At 43.1% G+C, this 13,370-nt stretch overlaps 1 protein-coding gene across 2 annotated transcripts in view; it reads right to left on the bottom strand.

Annotated features, from left to right (window-relative positions):
• Nucleotides 1–12,078, bottom strand: part of LOC109915297 (claudin-16-like) — a 33,355-nt gene extending 21,277 nt beyond the window's left edge. The window contains exons 1-3 of one of the 2 annotated variants that reach the window (XM_048615219.1): nucleotides 11,988–12,078; nucleotides 11,702–11,835; nucleotides 4,519–4,621 (exon numbers count right to left, since the gene is read on the bottom strand). In XM_048615219.1, coding sequence (XP_048471176.1) covers nucleotides 4,519–4,621; nucleotides 11,702–11,815 — 217 coding nt within the window. In that variant the 5' untranslated portion in view covers nucleotides 11,816–11,835; nucleotides 11,988–12,078. Of the gene's footprint in view, nucleotides 1–4,518; nucleotides 4,622–11,236; nucleotides 11,337–11,701; nucleotides 11,836–11,987 lie in introns of those variants that run through there. The other variant, XM_048615220.1, reaches the window with a different exon arrangement.
• Between the last annotated feature and the right edge of the window lie 1,292 nt (nucleotides 12,079–13,370).

Here is a 13,370-nt window from a genome sequence, read left to right as displayed (position 1 = left end):
CCAGCACTGATCCTTGTGGAATAACATTGGTCACAGATCTCCAGTCTGAAAAACACCCTTTCATTACTCTCTGTCCTCTTTGACTAAGCCAATTCTGTAACCATCTTACCAGTTCACCACTGATCCCATGTGACTTCACTTTTTGTATTAGCCTGCTATGAGGGACCTTGTCAAAGGCCTTGCTAAAGTCCACATAGACAACATCTGCTGCCTTGCCCTCATCAATCATCTTTGCCATTTCCTCAAAAAACTCAAGCAAGTTTGTGAGACATGAACTTCCCCACACAAAACCTTGCTGTCTATAGCAAATAAGTCCATATTTTTCCAACTATCAGTAAATCTTATCCCTAGGAATCTTCTCCAATAATTCCCCTCCACTGATCGAAGGCTCTTTTCAATCTCTTTTATCTTGGTACTTGCTGCATTGTGGGAAGGCCATGGTATTTTTTCCAGCAGTAAAGTTTGATTGCCTCCAGTATCGCTTGCTATCATTTGCTCACTTCAACCTTGAAAAACATGGCCATCTTCATTTGGATTCAAAATCACGTTAATTCTCAGTGACTTGTTTAACCTCATCTGCACTCTCTAGAATAGCTTCACAGGGATTCATTGCTGTAGTCACAGCCATAGCCTGGTCTGCTTTGCTTTCTGACTGACTCTTATTCTCTGCCGAGGTGTATGTGCCCCAATAAATCTCACTGGCTTTTCCTGTAGCCTCCAACAGTTGACCCTACCTTACAGCAGTCAAAACTCACACGGCTTCTTGGTCTCACCTTTCAATGTAGCACCACCCTCTTTATCCTGACAAAAGGTTCCAGCTCTTTCCTCTCACTCCTATTAATGCTCAGCTTTCTCCAACACTAACCTTTCCAGTTGCTTGGGGACAACTAAGGAAGGAGTTTTGAAGCAAGGGTTTATGGATTGATTCACAACCATTAGCCAATGTAGACTCCATCACTCTCCTTTCCTCTATGTGTCTTTCCATTGGGAATGATACAGAGTTTTTGAACTCCTCAAGAAGAATTAATTTTCAGTGCTTTCTGTATTAAACATTCATACCCACTGATCAAAAGCCTTTCACATACCCAGTACATCCAGCCATGCTGTCCCCTGGCAGAACAGAATTTTTGATAATGCACCATTGACACTAATCGATGCACATTTGAGATATCCCTCTTTACTACTACATAAGCAGTGGCTCTCTCCTCAGTACAGAGAAAGCAGACTTTGTGCACTTTCCCCAAAAGCTTACCTCACAGTAATAAGGATCACTGTTGAATTGGCCACATTTGCCAATGTGCTACCGTTTGAAAGTAAGAAAGAAATCTTTTACTTCTGCCCCCTCACATTTAAGAATCACATATACAAACTGAGTTGCATCCACCCTCAAGCCTGAGCCAGTGGCCTCTTCATTGGATACAGTAGGTTTCTTGCCTGCTAGCTCAAGCTGCCTTACCTCAAACTCCATTCTCTGCCATTTTTTCTGAAATTCTCTTTTACCACTTTCTTCCCTTTTCCATTTAACTCTCTCTTTTTCTCTATCCCTTTCCACTTGTCTCTCTTTTTAACTGTAAACCATTTGCTAACTCATTTATTTATTGATTTTTTTAATATTCAGAAGTGCTCTTACACACAACTGAAAGGTTTATTTTTCTCGTCACCAAATTATGTGCAGCAAATTATTCATCCATTAACCACTGCCAGTAAATCACCCATGTTTCCAATTGAATAATTTCTGTGCAAAGCCCATTCAGAGCAATGCAAATCATCAAAGGTGAGGGAGAGGTAGGAAGAGAGAAGGGGGGGTTATGCTATCTCTTCTTTAATTTCAAGTTTACAGACTTTCAGCTGAGATTCTAATCCTATGTATCTCACTACCTTTTAACAGTTCAAGCACCAGAACTTTCAACTTGACTTCTCCTAATTCTATTAGGAACACATTGCCATCGAATGCAGACATCGCTAAGGTTTAACAATGCAAACTCAAGAAAGCCTTTTATTGTTTTCACTTTTCTTTTTAAAACAAAATTGTATCAAAGTCACAATTTATCCACTGTAATTCTTTCAATTTGTCTGTCAAATTCCAAATCAGCCATTCCTTCTTTACTCATCCACCCCCTTGGTATTGAAACAAGGTTCATTTGAAAAAAATCCCTCCCTTATTAATGCCTTTCACAGAGTCATACAGCACGGACACAGGTCTTTTGGTTAAAACAGTCCATGCCAAACATAATCCCAAACTAAACTAGCCCCACCTGCCTGCTCCTGGCCCATATCCCTCCAAACCTTTCCTATTCATGTAGCCACCGAAATGTCCCACATCCACCACTTCCTCAGGAAGTTCATTCCACCTGCGAACCACCCTCTGTGAAAAAAATTTGACTCAGTCTTTTTCAAATCTCTGTCCTCTCACCTTAAAAAAGTGCCCCCTAATCTTGAAATTCCCCATCTTAGGGAAAAGACAACTACCATTAACTCTATCTATACCTCTCATTATTTTATAAACTTCTATCAGGTCATTTCTCAATCTCCTATGCTCCAGCGAAAAAGTCCCACCCTATCCAGCCTTTCTTTATAACTCAAACCTTCTATACCCAGCAACATCCTGGTAAATCTCTTCTGAATCCTCTCCAGTTTAATAATATCCTTCATATAACTGGGCGACCAGAACAGGACACAGTATTTCAGAAGAGGCCTCACCAATGTCCTGTACAACCTTAACATGACTTCCCAACTCCTATACTCAAAGGACTGAGCAACGAAGGCAAGCATGCCAAACACCTTTTTAACCACCCTGTCTATATGTGATGCAAACTTTAAAGAATTATATACCTGAACCCCTAGTCCCTCTGTTCTACAACACTACGCAAGGCCCTACCATTAATTATGTAAGCCCTCCCCTTGTTTGTAAATGCAATATCTTACGTTTGTCCAGATTGAACTCCATCTACCGTTTTTGAACCCATTGACCCATTTGATCAAGATCCCTTTGTAATCTCAGAAAACCTTCTTCATTGTCTACCATGTCACCAACTTTAGTGTCATCCGCAAACTTACTAACCATGCCTTCTATATTCTCATCCACATCATTTATATTTCTCAACAGACCAAATGAATTTATCTTTAAAAGGAGGTCTGTCTCTGGCTTGCTGCAGTGTTCCAGTGAAGCCCAAAGCAAGCTGGAGGAACAAAACCTCATTTTCTGCTTGGGGACCCTACAGCCCTCCGGACTCAATGTTGAGTTCAATAATTTTAGGGCCTAAACTCTCCCATGTTCCAGCCCCCCACCCCACACACCAGGCCTTGTTACCACATAACCTGCCATTACACACCCCCTGTTGTTAGTCACTAACAGTCCCCATTAACAACTATTCACCCTCCCAGCCAGATCGTTAGCAACTCCTTTGTCTGTCCAACTGTCTTTCTCTCCCCTAGGGCTCTATCCTATCGTTTACTCCCTACCCCACCCACCTCCCTGTTTTCTGCATATCAACTGACGTTTTCCCAGCCACTATCAGTTCTGAGGATTACAGAGATCGGATGGATCTGGGTGTGATGTTCTTTGGAAGGGTTAGTGTGGACTCAATGGGCCAAATGGCCTACTTCCACACTGTAGGGATTCCATGTCCCCAGCCAGATGCCTTTTAAATGTTGTCATTGTACCAGCCTCCCCCATTTCTTCTGACGAAGGGTCACTGGACCCAAAATGTTAACTCTGTTTTCTCCTTCACAGATGCTGCCAGACCTGCTGAGCTTTTCCAGCAGCTTTGTTTTTGTTACATTCAGAGTCCTTTTTTTTGGATCTGTAGCTGCCCTCTTTTAAAAACAAAAAATGCTTTGGAATTAAAAGTTAAAAATTATCCATAGTTTACTTTTGGGTTCTAAACTGTCGTCATGGTAAATTAGTGTTCACTTCGTTAGAGAGGTACAAGACTAAGACAGCCTGAAGTAAAGTAGACAAAGAAATACTGTTCACAATGACCATTTCCATAAGGACTGGGGGATACGGATTTAAGGGGTTTGTGGCAGAGTTACAAGGGGGTTGGTGTGGAAGAAATTTATTTTGCAGTGTGCTAATATCCTAGAACCTGCTGAACATGATGATGATGGAAGCAGAAAGAAACAATGTTTTTAAGCAATTCATGGTCACCGACAGATCTACAGGGAGAGAGACAGGGAATGGGACTGAATGAATTGCTCTATGGAGATTGCCATTGACACAATGGTGCAAGTGGTTTCTTTCTGAGACTTAAAGACGCTATGACGAGGAAAACATGTAGCACTTGGGATTATTTCACAGTCTGAATGGACTCTCACAATAATGGGAAAATGTTCCCTTTTTCACAGACTGTGTAACTCTACAAAGAACAATTCTAATTGAGCCATCACCTTACTCGAGGGCTGTAGGATTACTGATTACATTCCACATTGGTGCGGTCAACCTGGAACTCTCCAGCACTCTGGCCAATGAACTGCTGGATCAGTGCAGCAGACACTTGGCCTTCTGTAGCTACTTACGTGGATGTTCTGCTAATATGGAGTCGTATTGATCACATGTTCTGATTCCGTCCATGGAGTTTGTGACGCACTCCCACCACAAACCCCTGCATTTCTGACTGACCTGGGAATGGGAGCCAGAAAAAGAATTAGGATCATTTGCGTTTATCTGCATCAGTCAGTGTGGTCCTATTTATTTACCACTCACTTCTACCTCAGGTCAGTTTGAGCATGAGCTCATCTTACCTAGAGATCAGATGCTCATATCTACACCTACATCAAGTTTATAATATAGAATCTTAGAATTCATACTCTACATGAACTTCTTCCCACACTATTTACTCCATCTTATTCTATTAACACATCTCTTTATGTCTTCATGGGATGTATGCATAGTAAGAATTTGTTGCACATCCCTAATTGTCCTTGAAGTGTGTGTATTATGAAGCCACTTCAAGGGACAAGAGGGGAGAGGGGTTTGGACTTAAGACTCGATCACATTGCCATGCGTCTGGAGTCACGTGGAAGCTAGACCAGGTAAGAATGGTAAACGTCCTTCCCAAATGGACATGAGTGAATGAGATTTTTGTTTTACAATCATTGATGACGTTTTCATGATCAACATTGCTGAGAGTAGCTTTCAGTTCCAGATTCATTGACTTTATTAATTCATTGAAATTCCACTGGCTGTCCGATGGAATTTGTGCCCATGTCCCAGAAAATCAAGCTGACCCTCTGAGTAACTACCCTGTGAAATTATCACACTCTACCATGACCCCTGATGCCAGTCCTCTATCTTTGTCCTCATCATACACTTAAACTAGTTTCGCTCTTAATGGTCATCTCACTGGGGAGAATGAGCCTGGCTGTGCTTATAACGTTTCTCTCACTGCACAGAGTAACAGATCCATGTCGATAACAATTATTCCACTGGTCAGTACCATTAGATCATGTCTACAATGGTTAGCCCATTTCATTTATTTGAACAGAATTACATGCTATGCACTGCCAGTAAATCTTCACCAATGTGTGAAATTCTCATAAGGTTGAAATTGCTTCAGATAGGTTCATTTTCTGATTCTTTTGCCATTTGCCATGGATCAATATTGATGTATTCTTAAGGAGAGTATGCAACATTAACATTTATTGTTCCTGTACTGCATAACTGAGGTCGAGAGAGGACTGCAGCGACTTTTCAACAAAAGCTAGTCTCTTCAAGTTTGAAATACTTTTGTGCTTCAAGGATTGGACAAGTCAGGTTCAAGTAGCAACTCTCTCAATTCCTGAGCTTTCCTTTGCCGAGCATGGAGCAGAATTTGGAGACAGGTAAATGAAGGTGTAATTGGGTTGTTTAAAGTGATTAAAGGAATCAATGGTATAAATAGAGAGAAACTGGTGGCAGAGTTCAAAACACAGGAATATAACTTTAAACTAGAGCCAGATTGCCCCAGATGAAAACAGGGAAAGCTTCCTTACTCAAAAGGGAGTGGAAATCCAGAAAATTCTCTTCCAGGAAGGGTGGCTTAGTGGTTAATACTGATGCCTTACAGTGCCAGGGACCTGGATTGGATCCCAGCCTCAGGCAACTGTGTGGAGTTTGCACATTCTCCATGGGTCTGTGTGGTTTTCCTCCCACAGTCCAAAGATGCACAGGAGAGGTAGATTGGCCATGCTAAATTGTCCATAGTGTCCAAGAATGTGTAGGCGAGATGGATTAGCCATGGGAAATGTGGGGTTACAGGGATAGAGTGGGGGGAACTGGGATACTATTTGGCGGGTCAATGCACATGCAATGGGCTCAATAGCTTCTTTCTGCACTGTAGGGATTCCATTCTATGAGAAAGTTTTTTGAGGCTGGGGATCCATTGAAAATTTCAAAACCAAGGCAATTTTTTTATTAGGCAAGGGTATTAAAGTCTAGAGAAGTGAAACATTCAAATGGAATTAAGTTATAGATCAGCCACGATCTTACTGAATGATAGAAGAAGCTTGAGGAGCTGAATGGCCAACTCCTGTCCCTATGCCCCAGTGTCTTGGAAAACACCCAATCTTTAGAAAGAGATAAAGGAACTGAGGAGAAAGAAAAGCAAAGAGGTATGAACAATGAATAAAAGCTGGAGTAAGATCCAGGAAGCCAGAAACATTGAAAAATGTTAGAAATAAAGAGGATGTTGATCTGATAAATAACAACAACCTGCCTTGACATGGCGCCTTTAGAATGGAGAAAATATCCCAAAGTGCTTGTAATATTATAATATTCTGAAGAGTTTAGAACTGGGACCACACATCTAAAGAGTTTAGAAGTTGGTAATGTCACCAGGCTGAAGGGTAACCTGGGAAAGGGGTAGATTCTAAATGCTCACATTCGCCGAGTTAAATAAACCTGCTCATTTGACTCTAGTGGATTTCCAGAGGCAGGAGCAGGAATCAGTTCCATTAGTGTTTGTTTCAGCGCTGCAGAGCATGGGGTCAAAACTAATCAGCCAGGAAGACAGTCATTTCCCTGGAGCTGTCAGTATGTTGAAGGATTATTTGTGTGCATTGTAGTCAATAGGGGCTTGTTGGGCCAAATGGCTTGTTATCTTGTTACTACACAAACTGCGCATTTTTTGATCTCTGCCTGCAGGAGAGGCTCCGAATTCATGTTTGCATTTGTGCTCAACATTACTGCACTGCCCTATTTCTTTCAGATGAAAAGAAAAGAAGTTTCCCCTTCTTCATTTCCTCATTCCCTCCTGCAACCTTGAAGCCTTTAAGCTGCACTAATGTCATGTTCCACGGAGATCCACTTGCCCAAGTAGCCATTCTTAAAATTTCAATGATCTGCCAGCAAAACTATTCAACCAAGGGAGGAATCAGACAAGAAAACCTACCACTAGGAATCACTGCACTGCAAGAGCAACAACCCAGACTAATTTGTCCTGGAGAAGTTCTGAGGCCTGACTAGGGGAGGGTAGCATAGTGGAGTGATTATATTACCGAGCTATCAATCCCAAAGGCTGGACAATAAATTTCGCCCCAGTAGCTAGGGCTATTTAAAGGAAATTAATTAATAAATGTGGGATAAAAAGAAACGATCATCATGAAATTATTGAATTGTTAAAAAAAAAGCCTCACACTCACTATTGCAGCTCAGGGAAAGAAATCGGCCAACCTTACCCAGTCTAGCCTGTGTTAGCAAGGTGTTAACTCTTGCCTGCCTTCTGCAAAGGCCTACCAAGCCATTCAGTTAGATGGCATGGCTACAGAAAGGCTAAACGACGCAAGAAACCCTTTACTCACAGCATTGTGTGTGTATACATACACCAATTGTCTGCAACACTCCAATGGTCATCTCTTTCTCAATGGCTGTTAGGAATGGGCAATAATTATTGGCCTTGACAGAGATGCTCGCATCCATAATTTATTCTTTTAAATCATCTAACTCTGCATTGACTGGGAATGGCTGATCTGTATGTTTATGTGATTCAGCAGATCCACACCAGCCACCACTCAGACTTGCTACATCTTTGAGGGATCTGGGTGTTTTTGAATTCTCCCTAGTCCTCTCCTCCAGTTACATGCAATCTCCAGTTGATAGTGTTGATGGAACACTTTCTCCTCAGCCTCTACCAATGAGCTGGAAGTGTTTAACAGACTGATATCCATAGGCAGCAAAAAAGACTTTCAGAGATTTACCAGTAGGTCTCCTACAGACAGAAACAGTGGAATGTATAATAAAGGACTAAGAAATGGATGAGCAACTGAATACATACTTTGGTTCTGTCTTCGCAAAAGAAGACAAAATCAAACACCAGAAATGTTGGAGAGCACAATGTTTAGTGAGAAGGAAGAATTGAGGGAGATCAATATTTGTAGAGAAACTGTGCTGGGAAAATTGATGGGATTGAGGATGGATAAATCACCAAGACCTGATAATTTACATCCCAGAGTACTTAAGGAAGTGGCTGTAAAAGTAGTGGATGCATTGGTGGTCATCTTCCAGGATTCTATAGACTCTGGAACAGTCCCTGCAGATTGAAGGGTAGCTAATCACAGAATCTCTACAGTGTGGAAACAGGCCACTTGGCCCAACAAGTCCACACTGACCCTCTGAAAAGCATCCCACCCCGATTCACTCCCTTACCCCTGCATTTCCCCATGTCTAACCCACCTAACCTAAACATCCCTGGACACTATGGGCAATTTAGCATGGCCAATCCAACTGCCCTGCACATCTTTGGACTGTGGGAGGAAACCGGAGCACCCAGAGGAAACCCATGCAGACACAGGGAGAATATGCAAACTCCACACAGACAGTCACCTTAGGGTGGAATCGAACCCAAGTACCTGGCGCTGTGAGGCAGTAGTGCTAACCATTGAGCCACAGTGCTGCCTAATATTGCTACAATATTCAAAAAGGGAGATAGACAGAAAACAAGGAATTATAAACCAGTAAGCCTAACATCGGTAGTGGGGAAAATTCTAGACTCCATTATCAAAGACTTTATAGTGGAGTATTTAGAAAGCAGCGGCAGGGTCAGACAGAGTCAGCATGGATAAATGTGAGGTTATTCACTTCGGAAGCAAGAACAAGAAGGCAGATTACTACCTGAATGGCTGTAAATTAGGAGAGGGGAGTGTGCAGCGGGATCTGGGTGTCCTTGTGCACCAGTCGCTGAAGGTAAGCCTGAAGGTGCAGCAGGAGGTAAAGAAGGCAAATGGGATGTTGGCCTGCATTGCAAAAGGTTTTGAGTACAGGAACAGGGGTGTGTTGTTGTGGTTGTACAGGGCCTTGGTGAGGCCACACCTGGAATATTGTGCACAGTTTTGGTCTCCTTTTCTAACGAAAGATTTTCTTGCTTTTGAGGGAGTGCAGCGAAGGTTTACCAGGCTGATTCTGGGGATGGCGGGGCTGACGTATGAGGGTGGATTGACTAGGTTGGGATTGTTTTTGCTGGAGTTCAGATGAATGAGGGTGGGATCTCAGAGACTTATAAAATTCTATCAGGGCTAGACAGGGTACATGCTCAGAGGATGTTCCCATGGTAAGTGTGTCCAGAACCATGGGTCACAGTCTGAGGATTCGGGTAGACGATTTAGGATGGAGATGAGGAGACATTTCTTCACCCAAAGAGTGGTCAGCCTGTGGAATTCATTTCCACAGGAAGTAGTTGATGCCAAAACGTTGAATGTATTCAAGAGGTGACTAGATATAGCACTTGGGGGCGAATGGGATCAAAGGTTATGGGGAGAAAGCAGGATTAGGCTATTGAGTTGGATGATCAACCATGATCATGATGAATGGCAGAGAAGGTCGAAGGGCTGAATGGCCTCCTCCTGCTCCTATCTTCTATGTTTCTATATTTTATGCCAAATCCATAGTTTAGCACAAATACAAGCTTCCAATTTTCCCTTCTGGATCCATTCTCTGTCCAGAAACCAACTCCCCACAGGAGTAGGGCCCAGCTCTTTTATTTTTAAATAAATCCACTGTTAATTGAGCCAAGCATAAAATCAACAAATTGCAAATATTGCCCCCTAGGTGCAATGGAACAGGGCCATAAACCAATAAAAGGGAGGAAGCAAGAGAAGGTCTAATTCAAAATAGTGTTGGGGAGGGAAGATAATGCACTCCAGCACTTTGGTGCCCACTTCTCTCTGAAAACTTTGAGGCTCCTGTTGGAGACAGCATGTTCCCTCTCCAAGGACACGTACATAACCACAGAAAAGAGGCAGGTGATTAGAGCTACAATCCCCTCCAAATCCCACAGCCTGAATCGCTGGGCTTTAGCAAGATGTGCCATCACAAGCCCCCTTAACCAGGATGTGTTAATGCAGCTAGGACTGGCATAGTGCCAACCTACAGACCATTAGTCGAACACTTTAGCATAGTTTTATGACAAAGGGCAAGTGTTACACAATAAGTACAACCTGTGTCATCATCAGGACATATGTTAGGAACAAATAAAGGCCATTCAGTGCCTCTGGCATGTGCTAGCTTCTTAAGCAGTAAACAGGCCATTCAACAAGGGTCAATCACGTTCTTCCAGCGTTCTTAGTGCAAAAAACATTAGCATGATAACTACCGAAGTCCAATTCAGCTCTTCTCACTTACTGAGTTTAAAGTGTAAGATTGTCTTTTTAAGCCTCGTGCTCCCAGCCAATCCTCCAATCCCTTTAATCCGCTCTGCACTGAGTTGAGCAGAATACTTTGTTATTCCTGTCCTGGAGAGCAAGGTTCCTGATTTGCAACTTTTGTCGACAAATCAGCAGAATTCAGTCACATCCTCAAAAACAGTGTGCAGTTCTGGAGTCCACCATTCTAACTGATGGAATTCCATTTATTTAGGCCAATGGGCCTAAAGAAGGCTGATGGAATTGTAAAATACACCAAAACCTTCCCAACACCAAAAACATTAAAAACAGGCCCGGAGCCTGCACAACACTTTACAGAGTTATTCGTTCACCCACATACATTGTCCTTGTTTATGAAACCGCCACAGAATTCCAGCAAAAACCCTCTTTAACAGGGCACAGAGATATTCGCGTCCTCAGTTAAACAGAAGCCACAGGGTTTGATGTGTAAATCTGAATGAGAGGGCAATCACAGTTGTATCACGGCAACAGAGGACTGAGTTTTTCCACAGGATTGATGCAGAAGAGGAACACTATGTTCACTCCTCGCTTATCCTTCCTTGACACAATCTGCATTGTTGTCATTGCCAATACATCACATCTAAGATGAAAAGAACCTTACTTTCATTGTACCCAACCTTAGAATGTCCCAAAATACTTTGGTGCAGTCATGCCAGAAGGTAGGAGGGCGGGGGTGCAGATCATTTGTGCACAGCAAGATCCCACAAACAAACAATGAAATGCATGACTAGACCTTTACATCCACCTGAGAGGGCGGGGGGGAGCTTTGGTTTTAACATCACGCCAAAAGTCAGCACCTTTGACAACACAGCACTCACTCAGTCCTGACACTGCGGGCTCCAGCTTATCTTGTGAAGCTCTGGAGGAGGACTTGAACCTGCTAACCATGTTTCACTCTGCAGCGTGGTAGAAAATAGACCAGTTCCAGATGCAATCGATGCAGCCCACTACTTGAGAATGCCACCACTCAACAACACAGAGCCTGGCGTGTAGCGTAAGGAGTTTGTGGAGTCTTGCTGGGAAAGGGAAAGAGGATTTTTACCAAAGCCAGTCTTCGCTTGCTTACCTCCAAACTGTCATCAGCATTCACCATCCAACAATCTGTCCAGGTAGCCACAACCAAGAAAAAAGTTGACACAAAGGCCAAAGTGAAAGACATAATTTGCAGCACGAAAATCATCTTCACCTTAGGCTGAGGCACTTGTGAGGAAAGAACGTTTAACGTCAGAATTTAACAACGAAAGTGAAATGGACTCACAAACAAAAGAAAAAGCTGCCTGAATTCACTCAAGAAAAAAATATTCTCTTTTTGGAAAGTATAACTTGAAAGGAAACGTTTGCTCAAACATTACCTCCACTCGACACACTCAGGAATCATTGTAAATAATCAGTCACTTCCACAACCACAGAATCTAATTATTCTGACCTCTCTGTGCTCAGGGACCCATAAAAATCAAATGTGCAACCGGAAATTTTGACTTGACAGCTGGTTGGAACTGGAAAAATCCAGGCAGCTCCTCACCTAATTCCCTTTTATTTGAATATTTATGCTTTCTTTAGTAAGGTGTTAGCTTTCACCTATTACAGCAGATTTTTTGGTCATAAAATGTAACATTTAACTCTTCAATACACTCCCAAAAGTATTTCCTTACATTTGCCAGTTTTGTTCCCTCCACTACCCGTTGTTATGCCCTCGGGGGTTAGGACAACCCCTGGTAGCTCACCACTTTACTGCTCATCTGGATTCATTATCAGTGGGACATTGGGCCTTTGTCCATGGTTGTCTCATGTGCAAGCTCATCGTCAGCAATATTGGCACAAATGGACACACACACACGCAGGCTCTGTAGGCCATCGGCTGCGGCAGAATTGTATTCAATCACAATCTATAGCTTCGCAGCCCGGTGTATCCTCCACTCTATCATTATCATCTAGTAAAGCGATCAATAGGACAGCACGGTGGCTCAGTGGTTAGCACTGCTGCCTCACAGCGCCAGGGAACCAGGTTCGATTCCACCCTCGGGCGCCTGTCTGTGTGGAGTTTGCACTTTCTCCCCACGTCTGCGTGGGTTTCCTCTGGGTGCTCTGGTTTCCTCCCACAGTCCTAAGGTGTGTAAGTTAGGTGGCTTGGCCATGGTAAATTGCCCATAGTGTTCAGAGATGTGCAGGCTAGGTGGGTTAGCCATGGGAAATGCAAGGTTAGGATGGTGGGGGGGGGGGGGTCTGGGTGGCGTGCTATTGGGAGGGTTGGTACAGGCTGAATGCCCTGCCTCCACATTGTAGGGATTCTATGAAACATGCAAGAGGTTATGCTAGCAGCAGCGGCAGGCATACCTAAACATGAGGTGTTAACCTGGTAAAGCTATTAAACCGGACCGTATGCAGAAGACAGGGCTAAGCATTCCATGGTCAACAGGGCAGCTCTAAGCTCTGCAGTCCTGCCACATCCACTCATGAATGGTGGTAGACTATTAAACACCTCACTGGAGGTGCAGGCTCCAAAAATATTCCCATCCTCAGTGATGTGGGAGCCTTGCACATCAGTGCAAAAGACAAGGCTGAAGTATTCACATCCATCTTCAGTCAGAAGTATCACATGGATAATCCATCTTGTCCTTCTCCAGTATCACAGATGTCAGGTAACAATTCCATCCACATGATATCAAGAAATGGCTGGAGACACTGGATACTCCAAAGGTAATGGGCCCTGACAATATTCACAAATAGTACTGAAG

Source organism: Rhincodon typus, chromosome 31 (assembly GCF_021869965.1).
Source record: "Rhincodon typus isolate 14 chromosome 31, sRhiTyp1.1, whole genome shotgun sequence".
Lineage (NCBI taxonomy): Eukaryota > Metazoa > Chordata > Chondrichthyes > Orectolobiformes > Rhincodontidae > Rhincodon > Rhincodon typus.
The sequence above is the reverse complement of the archived record's forward strand: the minus strand, read 5'-3'. Positions and strand labels throughout refer to the sequence as shown.